Source organism: Amblyomma mixtum, chromosome 2 (genome assembly GCF_055824585.1).
Source record: "Amblyomma mixtum isolate Tamu chromosome 2, ASM5582458v1, whole genome shotgun sequence".
Taxonomy (NCBI): Eukaryota; Metazoa; Arthropoda; class Arachnida; order Ixodida; family Ixodidae; genus Amblyomma; species Amblyomma mixtum.
The window spans coordinates 70,558,685-70,574,191 of record NC_143013.1 but is presented as its reverse complement, the minus strand read 5'-3'; the positions used below and the strand labels follow the sequence as shown (position 1 = coordinate 70,574,191).

General features: G+C 46.8%; 1 protein-coding gene across 1 annotated transcript; it reads left to right on the top strand.

Annotated features, from left to right (window-relative positions):
• Positions 1–2,133: 2,133 nt before the first annotated feature.
• On the top strand, positions 2,134–15,197 carry LOC149359679 (uncharacterized). Its single transcript, XM_089569104.1, has 3 exons — positions 2,134–2,614; positions 7,078–7,176; positions 13,639–15,197. The coding sequence occupies exons 1-3, from the start codon at positions 2,609–2,611 to the stop codon at positions 14,809–14,811; spliced, it is 1,278 nt and encodes a 425-aa protein (XP_089425230.1). The 5' UTR covers positions 2,134–2,608; the 3' UTR covers positions 14,812–15,197.
• Positions 15,198–15,507: the final 310 nt, after the last annotated feature.

Sequence of the window (15,507 nt, the reverse complement as noted above, 5' to 3'; positions counted from 1 at the left end):
TCAATTTGCGGTGCGAACAGATCAGATCAGCTTAACCTCGACCAGAGAGTAATCGTAGTTTAATAGCGACGCCAGGCGTTCCGATGACCGAGGAAAACAAAACCATGAGCTAGCCAGGCCAAACACATGCTTTCGCACGCCTAGTCGGTTTAACTACGTTAAAACCCTCCCACTTTTTTGTTCGTGTGTACTATGGGTTGGTAGTCATTTTGTCTTCCGGTAATGCGCACTGAAAAGACAGTGGCCTTAACCGCCCGCAATCACATGCTTTAAAATTGTCATTTTTAAAATATATATATAGCCTTGGTGTGAAACTTTTATATCGGCTTGGATGTTTTTCTGATGTTCACGTATTTTAATAAAGCTTCTTGCCGCTGTTAATCCTCGCATAGATAATCCAACACATGTCACCAGGTTCCGTTTCAAAGGACTCAAGCTATAAACACAGTAAATGCTCATAAACAGGGACGCTTGGAATCAGTGCTTCCAACAAAGACTGGGATTTTATAACACCTTGAACAAAGAAATGAAAAGTACACTACGAGAGGTGCCATGTTCCGTTTTACGTGTGGCCGCCAACGTTTAGATTGCTAAGCCTTGGGATAGAAAAGCCTCGCTCCTGCAATCTGAAATGCAAGGGCGCTTATAAGGTGAAATACAGAACGACAAAGTGATAAAAACGCTCAAACAGCGTGCATTTCACATACACAGTCGTCACCCACCGCAACAGAACAAGACCTGACGTGCGATAACCTAATAGGTTTACCATCGACACTCGCAGATCTGACTGCTGATTGGAACGGTGCAAGTGGAGCAAACGTACCCGCCCAAACAGCAAATGTCTTGCGACGCGATTTGTGACAAGCCGCCGTTGTCGCCAGAAGCCGCGAACTGAAGGCCATGGGCGTGTGCTAGCAGGCGGGAAAAAATTGGCCACAGCATTAGAGCGCAAAAACTCATGATCATCATCAGCCTAACTATTACCACTGCAAGACAAATGCCTCTCCCACATCTCTCCATTTAACCATGCCTGTGCCAGCTGAGGCTAACTTATACCTGCAAAACTCAAATTATTAATTTTATAGTTACTTTGCATTGCAAGTGGTAGGCATGTAAGTACATACCGGCAGAATGGTATGTCCTGCTTCACACTACCAAGCGTTAAAAAAAAAATTGAAGGACTGCGAGTGTCTTTCGCAGTCCCACACAGAGGAGAACACAAAATGGCTGCTAACACTGTTATCCGAAATTACAGCTTCAAAATGAGTAGCCCTCAAAACCTAAGGTGCATCGAAATCAACTGTGTTCATGCGCCACCTAGTCATCGCCCTGATATTCGTTTCGGCGGCAATATTGGACAGTTTTTATCCTTGTACTCACACGTACGAGGTGCCCATAGAAGTTTTTGGAACCCCGAAATCACGAAACACGTCAATTTTCTCGCTGACTGGAAGCGCAGTCAAGCACTGGGGGCTACACTGAGAAGGTCGCGACGTGAAATACAAAGCACACCCTTCAGTGCGTGGCTGCATGCTTAGGCTGCCGACTAATTAGGCTTTCTTGTCATTTTCGTGCTCCTAAAACTTTTCTGGGCGCCTGTACACTTGCTTTTTGCTACAACAATTACTGTGAATACACTGTCACATATCTATGGTTGCCCGGAATTCGGCGCAACCTTCTAGCATGAAGTGTATTCATTAGCCACGGGATCATTTTGCAGCAATTTTTTCGGGTCCCCGTTTATACTGCCAGCTGCGATAACATTGTTCATAAGACACATTGTTTATAGGTCTTCGCAGCGCATTCTCTTGATCAGGAGTAAAACCTAAAAACATGAATAGCGGATAGCGACGACAGCTAATTAACACTAGCAAGGGCTTCAAAGCAGCCACTCTATCATAGCGCTGCTCTTGTCAGCGCTTGTATCTCCCAGATTGCCCCTTTCGCTCTCGTATGCAAATATATGCGCGCTTCTGACAAAGAGTTAAGCAAACAAGTGTCCACAGTTTATATCACCACTTGACCAACGCCAAAAGGAGAAGGGCCGGTCTCTCTCGGCCGCTGTTTATGTTCCGCGGCATTGTCCTCACAAAAGGCGAGGCGGTGACCTCGATCTCACATCAACAGCCATTAGTTCTCGGGCGGCGACGGTCGTTGTTCCAGCACCTCCGTACTCTACTCTCCCCGTTTCCTTCCCGTTCACGTTCCTACGCGGTGCCTCTTAATGACTGTGGCCGTTCATTCTCCAATGACCGGTTTTCGAGCGCGAAACTCGGCTCTTTCTTTGCGACGCCCTTTCTTTCCTTCGATGACCGGCACGAGAAAGTCCTACTGGAGAGCGTTGTCCCACTGGCGCGTGTGTTGGGTGTGGCGATTGCAATTCGAGCTCTGGATGGGGTTGACAGAACGTGAGCAGCGGTAGCTGAAGGGAAGCAGTTTGCAGTCACCACCTCTGAGTCTTCCTTCTTGCCTCGTTGGAAATGCCTAAAGGGTAGTCCGTGAAGTCACTGTGGTTCCTCGGAATAAGAAGAGGCGACTGTTATTGCCGGAGGGTGGAAACGTCGACCGAACGGCATTGGGAGTAATCGGCCTGATCACGTGCTGGAACATGAAGGTGAGAAAATTGGCAGTATCCGTGAGGTTGTTTAAAAGGTGCCCTTGTTTGGCTTCTATGGACGAGAAATAAGGAAGGCTTGAGCATTTCGAGCGCTGGTAACTGATAGTAGCTTGACTTCCGCGATTAGGAAGTTCCGCTTGCGAAGGGGATTATTTTGTGTTTTAAGTATGGGCGCAGCAGTCTGCTTATATCGGTCGAAGTAACGACCGGTATTACCGTCATCTCTCTGTTCCGAGTTGAAAGCGCGTTATGCATTTTGGCAATGGAGGGAACGTTTATAATTTCTTTTCATGCTCCATCTTACTCTTTTCTCGAATATAGATGGGTCGCTAAATGACAACTTTTCCATTTGCAGCTTTTCTACAGCCACAGCTGTCAAAGGCCTGTTCCCCGAGTTTCTCGTAGTTGTAGTGGTGGTAGTAGTAGTAGTAGTCGTAGTAGTAGTAGTAGTAGTAGTAGAAGTAGTAGTAGTAGTAGCAGTACTATTAGTAGTAATAGGGGCAACACCAACTAGATCGACATCTTTAATTACGCTGGTATATATGCCGCAGTGGTTTGGCAATTGTCCAAAATCAAATTAAAGTTCAGCGCTTGTTTGCCCTCTGTCTTCGTGCTGCTACGCGCTGCTGAAAACAACGCAACATCAACTTGCCCGACAGCTGGTCTTGTTGTAGTGGTAGTATTAGTAGTAGTAGTAGCATTAGTAGTGGTAGTAGTAGTAGTAGTAGTAGTAGTAGTAGTGGTAGTAGTAGTTTGGTTTGGTTTGGTTTGGTTCATGGGGTTGAACGTCCCAAAGCGACTAAGGCTATGAGAGACGCCGTAGTGGAGGGCTCCGGAAATTTCGACCACCTGGGGTTCTTTCACGTGCACTGACATCGCACACTACACGGGCCTCTAGAATTTCTCCTCCAAAGAAATTCAACCGCCGCGGCCGGGGTAGTAGTAGTAAGAAGTAGTAGTAGTAGTAGTAGTAGTAGTAGTAGTAGTAGTAGTAGTAGTAGTAGTAGTAGTAGTAGTAGTAGTAGTAGTAGTAGTGGTGGTAGTTGTTGTAGTAGTAGTAGTAGTAGTAGTTGGAGTAGTAGTAGTAGTAGTGCATTAAAGGAACGTGGCTGCCATCGAAATCATCCGAACGGCTGTTACCCTAAAAAAAGAAAAGAGGAGGATTAGCGTGAAATGATTAACGTATGGGGAGAGCGGAGCTATGCGCCTTCAGAAAGTCGTTTCCGCGGAAACTACCTGGCGGGCATGGCAGAAGAGGGAAGGGTGCGGCGAGAGCGCAGGAATGTGGCACGCTCCATCTGCGGTGGGAGCTGCGTAATGCGCCGCCTGAGGCGAGGCTCGCCCGCGGTAGTGCCGCGCGCCCGGAGCGCCTGACTGCAGAGGACCGCTAGTCAGAGAACTACATGTGCGGCAAACTAAGTACAGTGCTCCATTAATATACTTATCTGCATTTCGCTCTAAAATTCTTTGCCTTAAGAAACCTTGAAATGAAAATACCTCAGCAGTTCTCGCCGAATCTTGCGTTCCACAGTGAGAACCATGCTGTCAGTTTTTTTCTTAAAAACTCTCTTTGCGCTGTCCAAAGCCGCAATCCTTGAAGTATATACGGAAGTAAAATTACCTTGTAACTCCATGAGCACCCATTTTGCAATAAGAGTAAATAAAAGCTGAAGCATTATGTTAATTTTTTCAACAGCGCATGCTACACAAGGACACAAGACGAGGAAACACACACACGAGCGCTGAGCGTTTGTGTGAGTACACACACGAGCGTTTCCTCGTCTTGTGTTCTTGTGTAGCATGCGCTGTTGAAAAAAATTATTATGAATAACCAACTAGCCCGTGAGCTCAGCCTGTTCAATTATGTTAATTGTTAAGAAATGACAGAATACAAAGGAATAGAAAAAACGGCAAACAGGACGCGTTCACACGGCGAAGAAGTACATATGAACAGTATTGGACAGTATGGACAGTATTTCTTCGCCGTGTGAACGCGACCTGTTTTGCTGGTTTTTCTATTCCTTTGTATGATGCACCAACTGGCCCAACAAGCTACGCTTCTTCAATATGACAGAATACACTCACAGGAACGTAGGGACAACAGTACGTGCCCTTCGTTTCATTCGACGCAGTTTTATTTGTTTCACATGGAAACCCGAGCAACAAAGCACTATCAGTACGGACTTTACAAATTTAACGGATTTCTGTCTTAGACTTGGCTAGATATGACTTCAGCTCTTTGATTATCTAAATTAGAGCTAAGCGACATCTACAGTGTTGTTAATTTCTAGCACTCTTATGGAAACAACTGCAACCCAGCATTTTTGCAAACATTAGACTGCAAGAACTACTACCCAATGGCTGTGGTGTTTCTGAACAAACTTGGGACGCCTTCGAAAGCTTTTCTTTGAAGTGAACAGTACCCTCTGAGATATCAAAACGATGAATTCGATGCGAAGCACCAGTGTGCTAACAGCGTGCAAATATCAGTTCCACCGTTCTTATAGAGTTCCTACTACATTTTGCGAGCACACCGCCAACAAAGTTTAGAAAATGGACACTGAATTTTTTTAGACAGAAGAGACTGGTGTTTATTGGTGCAATTCAAGAAAGCTTATCTGCTGTCAAAGAAGAATGCTTTATGTCTTTCCATTTGCCTTCGCTGTTCCACAATCTGGCCTTTTGAACAAGCAACAAGCGAAAGTGCGAATGACAGACAGTCAGATATTCTGGCCCTTTCCTGCTATGATTATTCTACCAACTTTGCGGAGTTCACCGTGACTCTTACAACATAATATGCTGCCCAAGTCCCAGCAGAGTTTATTTTTGTAATAACTTCATACACAACTGTGAAGTAAGTTGTTTAAAAAAATAACAGACAATTACCATAGTCGGTAATGTGAAATTTGGGCGCAGCTCTTCGCACGCCACCGGTCGCCCCTGGCAGGTAGTGTTTTACGCTGCTAGCCTCCCTCCGAGATCTTCCTCTGGAAGCCACCTTCGGGTTCAGCATTTCTCCGCTCTCGCCGTTGCACGTTGCGTTTCTTTCAGCTACTACCTGCAACCTGTGACCTCTCAGGCCTATCAGGTGACAGGGCGACACGGCACCTGACGGGGGGCTTGTTGCTCTGACTACGCTGACAGCGCCGTCGCGATTATAACGGGGAAGCCAAAAACGGGCGCCTAAGGGCTGCGCTCTAAAATAACGCTAACAACATGAATAACAGTCACAGCATTGGTAATAAAGATATTGATTCTAGACGCACAGGTCCAAGAAAGAGGGACTATGCTGGAAGAGATTGCTACTTTTTGCAAGCGACGACAAAAATTAGGAGAAACATAACATTCCACGTGAATCCTACCTAATTATTGCACTTGCGTGCCGGCCGTTGGGTTATCTTCACCGATTCAAAAGCATCTCTGCAGATCCTGGCCAACCTGCTGAAGAAAACGAATCACCAGCCAGTTTCCCTGGACATCGGGTATATACATCATTTAGCTATTGCCGCAGGCCACTGCATAACATTTCAGTGGGTACTTGCTCACTGTGGCATTCTGGCTAATGAAAAAGAAGATGAAGCGGCCCGTAAGGGCCATCAGAGATACATTCGAACTTTTTTCACGAAATCTGATGCGTCCCAAATGGCTAAAAATTTTGCTTACGAAGAAACGTATCGGCTTTGGAGTTTGCCGACACATCAGTACCAATTTCTTCACTCAATCGACCCACAGCTTAGAATCAAGACTCTCACCCAGAATTGCTCGACAACTGGAAACACTTTATCGCCGACTTCGTCTGAATGCTGCATATACAAACGGCTTGCGATACCGTTTTGAACAAATGAACAGTCCGCATGTTGACAACTGTGCCTCGATAGAAACTGTGGAACATATCCTGCTTGAGTGCCCTGCGTATGCTAACGAGCGTGCGTACTATTAACATTGCATGCAGAAGCTCTGCCCAGTGCCCGTAACAATGGACAAAGTATTAGGTCCCTTAGCCTGCTTCAGGTAACAGAGAGTTGCAATTAACTTTCTTTTTACATATTTAAAAGACATTGGACATCTCGATAAGCTCTAAATTCACTTGCACGTTACCTTCATGCATTCTTCATGCAGTGAACTTCGTCAGCCCATTTGTCGGACTATGCACTCCATCATCCATAGGTTACCATTGCATCCTTAGTACCCATTTCATGGCCGCATTTTATCTTCGTTTTTTTTTCTTTTACCTCTTCCACGCTGCTCTCCTTCTGTCTTTATCTCCCAAATTCCCCTCCCTACGCAGAGTAGCATGCCAGCGATATTGAAACGCCGGCTAAATTCTCTGTATTTCATTAAAGAGTCTCTCTTTCTCTCTCGTGCCAGAAAGCCCAAAACGACTGATGTTTGCAGTACTTTGCCGTTTTGTTTTTCACTGTGGTCTGTGTTTACTGCCCCCTGCTCTCAACTTCTCTCAGGCCCTGATTCTGCTGGCCCTGGTGGCTGCGACTCGTGCTGGTGTTGTTCTACAGCCCGTTCCCGAAGCCGGCGTCTCTACCCAGTACCGTGCACCGGATGTAAGAGTAAAGCCTTTCACCGCCATTTGTTTCGAACATACCGAACTCCTGTACGGAAGGCAGCACTCCGTGCTCATATATGCCGTTCTTACCTGAAGGCAATGATAAGAATTGAGGCCCGGCGTACTGAGAAGCGTTATGCCGCTAGCATTCAATGCTGCCTCGAAGAAGAGGTCAATAACAGCACCAGTCACACGTTGCGTATTAGTGAGTGCCATCAGTGTCTTTATACAAGGTTAAGATTTTTTTCACTGGACCTGGTCACACACGCATTATACCCTTACAAGCGGGCAATCTCAGCTCAAGTTTAATCAATGGCAATCGAATTTTTTGGCGGCCAACCTGATTCACCTATGCCAGACGGCGAATTTCAGCGCTCGCTGGCCACTAAGCATGCAAGTCAATAGATGGTGCTAGGCACATCGACACCCTGCACATTTAGCGCCAGGCACTCGGCCTGGCGCTTCGCGAGCGGAATTTTTCAGTTCTTTTGGCGAGGAGTTCTTTTTTTCCCCATTTTGAGCTGGACGCATTTCTGTGGAAGCGATATGGAAGCTGGAATAGGTTAATATTTTTATCTTTTTTAAATAGTTAGATGCAGGATTGTCAACAGAATTTAAGTTCTTTTCTAGCCCGGCCGAACTTTTCAGACCCTCCGCTTTTAATTTCAGCGTTAGGCACCAATTATCCCACTTCTTTGTTAGTTTTTCATTTTTGCATGAGGGCTAGTGGTTTGCGGTTAGGAGATTCGGTTGTGCGACGGGTGATCGGGTATTCATCCGTGTGTTCACGGGTATTCCACCGTTGTGAACATGTGGTGGCATTTTTCTTTTTTTTCTCAATGCTACATTGTGGCATCAAGTTAGAACTGGTTTACGAACGTCGTATGCTTCAGACAGCAATGTCACAGAAAATTGTTAAAGTGAATGTGAGTAGTTTGGCCGCAATTTCAAAATCGAGAAAAGACAAGTTTAGCACCCTGACAATGAGGTCGGATAGCTTTAAAGACTGTGTAAGATAGCGAGAAATATGGAAGTATTGAGGAATCATCACTTAAAGGTAAATGAGATAGACGATTAGAACGACAGCTGCAGGATGAATAAGACTACAGAGCAGCCGTAGAAGACAGGCTGAAAACAACGGGGGGCGAACTGGCCGGGTTAATTATCTTGTTGAGGAGTAGTGTGAGCACAAAGCAGGGTGATGAAAAGTTAACCTCCGACATGTTGAAGCAGTAAAATAAAGACGCCAACAAATCAGCGCGAATTCACAACTTGTTGTGGGTTTGCCCAGCGCCTAAGCTAACGAGAATTCGGCGTCTGGCAGCAAAGGGTCTACTGCCTTACAACCCGACCTCATATATCTCTTGCACGCAGGGACCCCATCCCCGCTTTCTTGTCACATTCGTTAGATCGGAAGATCTTTGCTCTTTCGTTTACCCCCTCCCCAAACCCTTTAGTTCACCTTACCTCACTTTGTGCCCTGAGTCAATAAGTAACTTTTTGAGAAAAAAAAAATCTGCGCGGCGATAAGCAATGCAGCTTCAACCACCTCAAAAAGGCAAGGGAAGAACGATATCGTGCAAATGAAAGAGGAGAAGGAACGCAGGTGCTACAGAATGGCCCAAGAATAGGAGGTCAGGAGACTCTAGAGGCCGCTATGATTGTCACGGGGTCTGAAACGCTGAGCAGTGCCGGTGCGCAGAAGTTATAACAGAAAGGGGGAGCACTGTTGCGCGAGTGACACCAGAGCACTGTCGGAAAGGAGAGCAGAAGCAATAACTGAGGAAGCGAGAAGTCTCCTCCGACAGAACAGGAAAGAGCAAAACCTCATCGGGGGAGCCGGAGGCTTCGAGCAGTGTTCTTAGCTGGGAAGGAAGAGCAGTGGCACAGTGTTTGGTTTATGGTTTAAGAGGGTCCAGCGTCCCAAAGCAACTCAGGCTCTGAAGGACGCCGTAGTGGAGGGCTCCGGAAATTTCGACCACCTGGGGTTCTTTAACGTGCACTGACATCGCACAGTACACGAGCCTCTACAATTTTGCCGCCTTAAATGCGACCGCCGCGGTGGGGACGAACCGGAACCTTTCGGGTTAGCAGCCGAGCGCCGTAGCCACTGAGCCACCGCGGAGGCCAGTGGCAGAGTGTATAGAAAGGACAGCAGAAGACCTGCTTGCGTTGACCTCACAAGTGAAGGGGAAAGTCCGTGTAGCGGTACGCAAAAATGGTTTCCGGCGGATGGTATCGCTTTGACTAGGCAGTGGGAAGAACAATAGAATGGCGTCTTTCGCGAGGAAAGGTGGCTTTTGATGGGTTCAAAAGCAGTTAGGAACAGGGAGTAATGGGAGACGGGTAGCTTGCTGAATATATAGCGCACTGTGAAGGCCTGTGTGGTGAGTGCTAAAGGTGGCTGGAGTGCCCAAACGTGAGCACTGAGACGAGGTGGTAGAACAAATATGAGCGAAATCGTAAAAGAAAGTAGTGGATGAGGATGAAAGTCAACAATGTAGCTTTTTAAATATGCTCAAGCAACAAGATCAAGCAACAGATGGAATTAGAGCGGATAACATATATGCTATCAAAGATACGTATCTTAAGGGCTTCAAATAGCTCCGCTTATTATATACTGCATTTGGGAAAGGTGCCAAAGGCAGGCTGGAGAGGAATGCTGATAAAGCATGGGTTTGCTTGGCCGACAGTAAATACGCAATGGGAAGAGCATATATGGGCAAATTCTTCTAATGCAGGCAAACCAGTACTTCGGAATTTCGGAAGAGACTCTCCGGCTTGCACAGGATGAAAAGGTAACTTAGCGGAAAATAAAGCGGCCATGGGAATCATTTGCGAACACATAGAAGGCACTATTACAGAATGCGACGAAGTCAATGGTGTGCGACTTGAGAAAGGCAGCTCCAAAGCAGCTGCATTAGAAAAAATAGGAGAAAAATTTTCCTCTGCGTATAGCAGTAGGTTAGGACGAGTTGTCATTAGGTAAAAGGGTATTCCTTTCTGAAGAGACAAGGAAGACTCAGTACGCTGCATTCTGTGGCGTACTGAAAAGAAAATAAATATTAGAAATCAAGCTAGAGAGATTAGAATGAGCCTGATATACAAAGACAAAGACAAAAAGATCCCACTATGTCCTGTATGCCTTTAACGGTGACGTCGGCGCTGCATAGGACAGAAACGCAAGCCATGAAATTGCAGGTGCAACGTTTCACTAAAGAAGCTGAGGTATAGGGAGAACTGCGTTAAGGTGTAGGGCAAAGTTGTCGAAAAGACGATAAGTTGTTTGAATTCATCCAGTGCACCGAAATATACAGAAGTGAAGAACGACCACTGTGGATAGCGCTTTTAGTCATTAAAAGGCCTTTCGACAATGTAAACCACTGTGTAGGTAATTTTCACAATAGAGCGTGCGGGTAGCGAAAAACTAAGTTTACAAGCGTAATATGTAAGGAGAAGAATGTAGCCGCGATTTGGCATGAAATTAAAAGCACTGCAAGAGCTTAGGTTAAAGGATTACTAAGCAGGGATGTCCTTTATCACCATTCGTTATCATGGTCTACGTCAGGGGGATTGAACGAGTGCTAGAAATGCCCGGATCAAGGTTGGTCCATTTTGAAACAGGTAGTTAGTTAGTTTATGGGGTTTAACGTCCCAAAGCGACTAAGGCTATGAGAGACGCCGTAGTGGAGGGCTCCGGAAAGTTCGACCACCTGGGGTTCTTTAACGTGCACTGACATCGCACAGTACACGGGCCTCTAGAATTTCTCCTCCAAAGAAATTCTAGCCGCCGCGGCCGGGATCGAACCCGCGTCTTTCGGGTCAGCAGCCGAGCACCACTGCCGCTGAGCCACCGCGGCGGCCATTTTGAAACAGGCAGCTTATCTAGTGACTGGTGCATTCCGATGAAATCGCTCTTCCAGCAGACAACTGGAAAGACATTAAAAATTTGGCGGAAATTTTAGAATCCGAGGCTTAGCTTCTTGCACTGATAGCGCAGAAAAATTAGGAGTTATGACATGCAATGAACAGCACGGCACGATTACACTACCAAATTTGGTGTTATCTACAGTTAAGGCGTATAAGTAGCTTGGGATTTGAAAAAAATACTGCTGGAGTTTGGATGAAAGGCCGAAGAGCAGAAACAATAAAGAAAGCAAAAAAAAGTGCACCTGTCATGAAGCATCGATCAGTCTGGAGCTATAAAAGATATAATGTGATTCAGGGAACTCGAAGGGCACAGTGGTACCGGGCTTGACTTTTGAAAATCTATTTGTTTGCTTGGGACCTGCCACATATTCTGTACTTGAAATAAAGCAGAGGGCAGTTGGCAAGCTTGCTTTGGGCGCACATAGGAACACAGCTAACGAGGTAGAACATTTTCATATGGGGTTGTTAACGCTAGAAGCGCGTTATGCGAAACGTGAGGCTCAGTATGAAGAACAGTCGAGGCAAATGGAGGTGATGTGTGGCATAAGTTGCCAGGTACATATACCGCTGCGGTATATGTATATGTATGTATGTAGAGCAGAAGAACTAGGTGCTCTAGTAATATACAGATGTCAAAACAGAGAAAGAGAAAGGAGTTAGCCTTGAAAAAGAAAGCTGCAATCGCAGAAAACTCTTACTGGAAAGAAATTGCCGGATAAGCCGACGCTGGAACTACATACCATGGCTAAAACTCCAAACTAAAAAGCCCGACTTTGTCGACAATTCCAAAAGAAGCACCTTACTTTTCGAGGTTAGAGCTGGGAGCTTGAGGACGAATTCCTGCTGGAAAATATTTTTTCTCCGCGATAACCTTCGCTGTTGCTACGTGGAAGAGAGAAACAACAGAACATATTATTTGTAGTGGAAGGCCCCTAGAACTAAATGAGCTAGGCCAGCACAGAGATCATAGATGCATAGGGGTTTCGGAACAGCCAGCTCATGCTCAACTCTAAAAGTAGAAACGAGGTAAAAGTATCAGAGGATTTGTGGGACAGAATAAGTGAGAGTATTTCAGGTATTCTCTCGATTGTCGTAAAATGGTCTAGGAGGTGAAAACGAGTGAATCGCAGTCACTGCGCACATCAAAAACGGTATTGCTCGCTTCAGTTTCTTTTCATTTGACATTGTGTGGAGCTGTCATTTTTTATATACCGTATAAGACTTTGCAGACGAACTGGTTAACGTGTCATATAATTTTCATTTAAACCACATAGGTTTCGTTTGCATCTCCTCAGTTTTATCATTTCTTTAGCGTTTAGTCAGTGCGAGGCTGCTCTCAAGGACTGAGATTCCAATATTTGCGAAGCTCCATTGATCAGCTACCCATAGAGTTCAGTGGCTATTGATGACTACGGTGTGGAAATGGCCGATCACCATGCAGTTCCATGACCACTGACTTAGTCGGCATTGAAACTATCCTTACGGCAGTGGTGTTATATACTTACTACCGTCATAACATGTTAAACAATGCGATGTGCGTCAAAGAATTCAAAGGATCCAGCAGTGACATCTGGCAAAGGTCTCCGGCAGTCGATATAGTATCGTGTGTTCATTGTTAGATGGTGTTGTTGTTGTTGTTTTATGGGGTTTAACGTCCCAAAGCGACTAAGGCTATGAGAGACGCCGTAGTGGAGGGCTCCGGAAATTTCTACCACCTGGGGTTCTTTAACGTGCACTGACATCGCATAGTACACGGGCCTCTAGTATTTCTCCTCCAAAAAAATTCAACCGCCGCGGCCGGGATCGAACCCGCGTCTTTCGGGTCAGCAGACGAGTACCATAACCACTGAGCCACCGCGGGGGCTATTGTTAGATGCATTTAAATCCCTAGAGAGGTATGAAAAAATTCAGGGGGCACTTTGGCTCTCTAAAGTGCTGCAAGGCGAAAGCGTTTCCTGGCCACTGTTTGTTTTTATTTCCATTTTATTTTTCATATTTCGTTCTTTATTTATTTTTTGGCTCGTTTTCTTAATTTTATTGTTTTTATTTTAATTTTTACATCCTATCTTTATTTCGTTTTTATTTTTGTTTATTTTCTTTTTTGTTTGTTTGTTTGTTTTTCCTTTTCTTGACTTTACTCCTTTTATTTTATTTATGAAGCCCATGCATTCACTAGATGCGCCTTTATTCATGCTGGAACATTGAGCCTTTTAAGCAGTGACGCCGAAAGGCGGACGAATCTGCCGACGCGTCTGTCGACACTCCTGCCGACGCGTCTGCTAACGACAGTATGAGGCATTAAAGGCTTTTGCCTTAATACGATGTGTAGCTCCTCTTCTGCGAACGCCAGAGTATTCTCTTTTTACATTAGCTTTGAGTCCACACTTTTTTTTTTACCCACGTAAGAAAAGCAACAAGTCAAACGCTCCCTTCGTGACACCCGTCTCTGTCGATCTATGTGCTTGTCTCGCTGTCTTAATCGCCTTTATACATTGCGCTAAACTTCATCTCACCGCACTCTTGCTCCTAGGTTTGGGGAAACTACAACTTCGCCTTCAATGGGAAGCCCACCATCGGCAGCTCCTGGCGCAAAGAGTCCGGCGATGCAGCCGGAAACACCGTTGGTCCATACGGCCTTGCCGATGCCTACGGCCCCGTCCGCGTCAACTACGTGGCTGACACCCGAGGCTACAGCACCTCAGTAGGCGCCAACGAGCAGAGAACGGCCGCCTCCAGCTCGGCCAACGCGCACGTCAATGGCCCATCGGGTCCTACCGGACATTATATTGGAGGAGGCGGTTATGGCGCCACATTTGGGCTCACTGTTCCGTCAGGCGTGCCTGGTGCCGCCGCTACCGCTTCTTCTCCGTATGTTGCCCAGTCTCCAGCGGCGGTTCCCGTTCAAGCACCTGTTTTCCCTGGTCATGTCACCTTCGCCGCACCTGGGCCATCTAATGTGGCTTTCCATGCACCCGCTTCATCTTTTGCCCCTGCTGCTTCTCTGGCTCCCGCTTATGGCACTGCTCCTGCACCCCATGACATCCGCTTTGCGAGTGGAAACCCCGCTGCTCCTGATTCTTCCGCGTATGGCACCGGCGGTGCAGGCCGCGCAGCCAATTTTCTAGATACCGCCGATGGTGCTCCGACTTCTTCCAAGCATGGAGCGGGTGGTGGAGCCCAAGCGGGCAATTTTGCGGATCCCGCCGCTGTTGCCGCTCGGGTGGTTCCTGGGAATGATGCTGCTCCTGTGCCTCATTCCGCCAATGCCACGGATGAAGCTAGTGATGCTGCGGCTGCTCGGGCTTACGGCTTTGTTCGTCTAGCCGTTGACGCCAAGTTCTCGAAGCTCGCCGCTGGCACTCGAGCGGCTCACGCCTCTGCGCCCCCGTCGCTTGCCGCCAATTTCACGGATGCTACTACTGACGCGGCGGCGGCTCGCGCTTGGGGCTTTACTCGTCTAGCCCAAGAGGCCAAGTTCGCGAAATTCGTCGCTGGTGCTCAGGCGGCCCCTGCTTATGCCGATCCTGGTGCTCAGGCGGCCCCGGCTTATGCCGATCCTGGTGCTCAGGCGGCCCCGGCTTATGCCGATCCAGGTGCTCAGGCGGCCCCGGCTTATGCCGATCCAGGTGCTCAGGCGGCCCCGGCTTATGCCGATCCAGGTGCTCAGCCGGGCCCGGCTTATGACGATCCTTATGCAGGCTGAGCCGCCAATTTCGAGGCTCGCACCTCTTGCCTCTGATATCTATGGACCTACTGGCGATGTTTCTGTAGAATACAGAGGAACAGTAAAGACCAATGCAAATAGCCGGTGACTGGAACAAACAAAACGAATTGAATACTCGAGCTTTTGTGGGGCTGTTTTTCTAGCGACCTGTGTCTCTGACTTATTTATGGACAGCGTACAAACACATCGTTCAGTCACACCATAAAGTGTGATTTCATTCTTCGAGCTGTGCTGTACATTCGAATTCTTCAAACTTGCCTACGCGTTTATTTTGTGCTTTAATGCCCCTCGCCAAGCAAAGCGTTGTAACTGCTCGTGCGCTGCGTTTATGAATAAATGCATCATTGTTGATTTTAAACTTTTCAGCCATCCAGCCTTCGTTAACTTTTCTATGGTGAGTGGGCATTCCATGCTTTGCCATGTTATGCATTCGCTGAGTGGTGCACAGAAACGGCCGAGGCGCAGCTGAGGGGTATTCGACTAAGTGTCAGTTTGGTTGCGCGTGCAACAAAATTATGTGCCTTGCGGTGTTGTTCTTTACGTTTGTGCGAATAGTACATGATTTCAGCCGGCGGCAAGCTTTTCCTTTTAAACTGAGACCGGCAAGATTCTAGTGATTCTGGTCGTCCCTGTTCTGTGTTATTTAGATTTCGCACCAAATGAATGAATGAATCA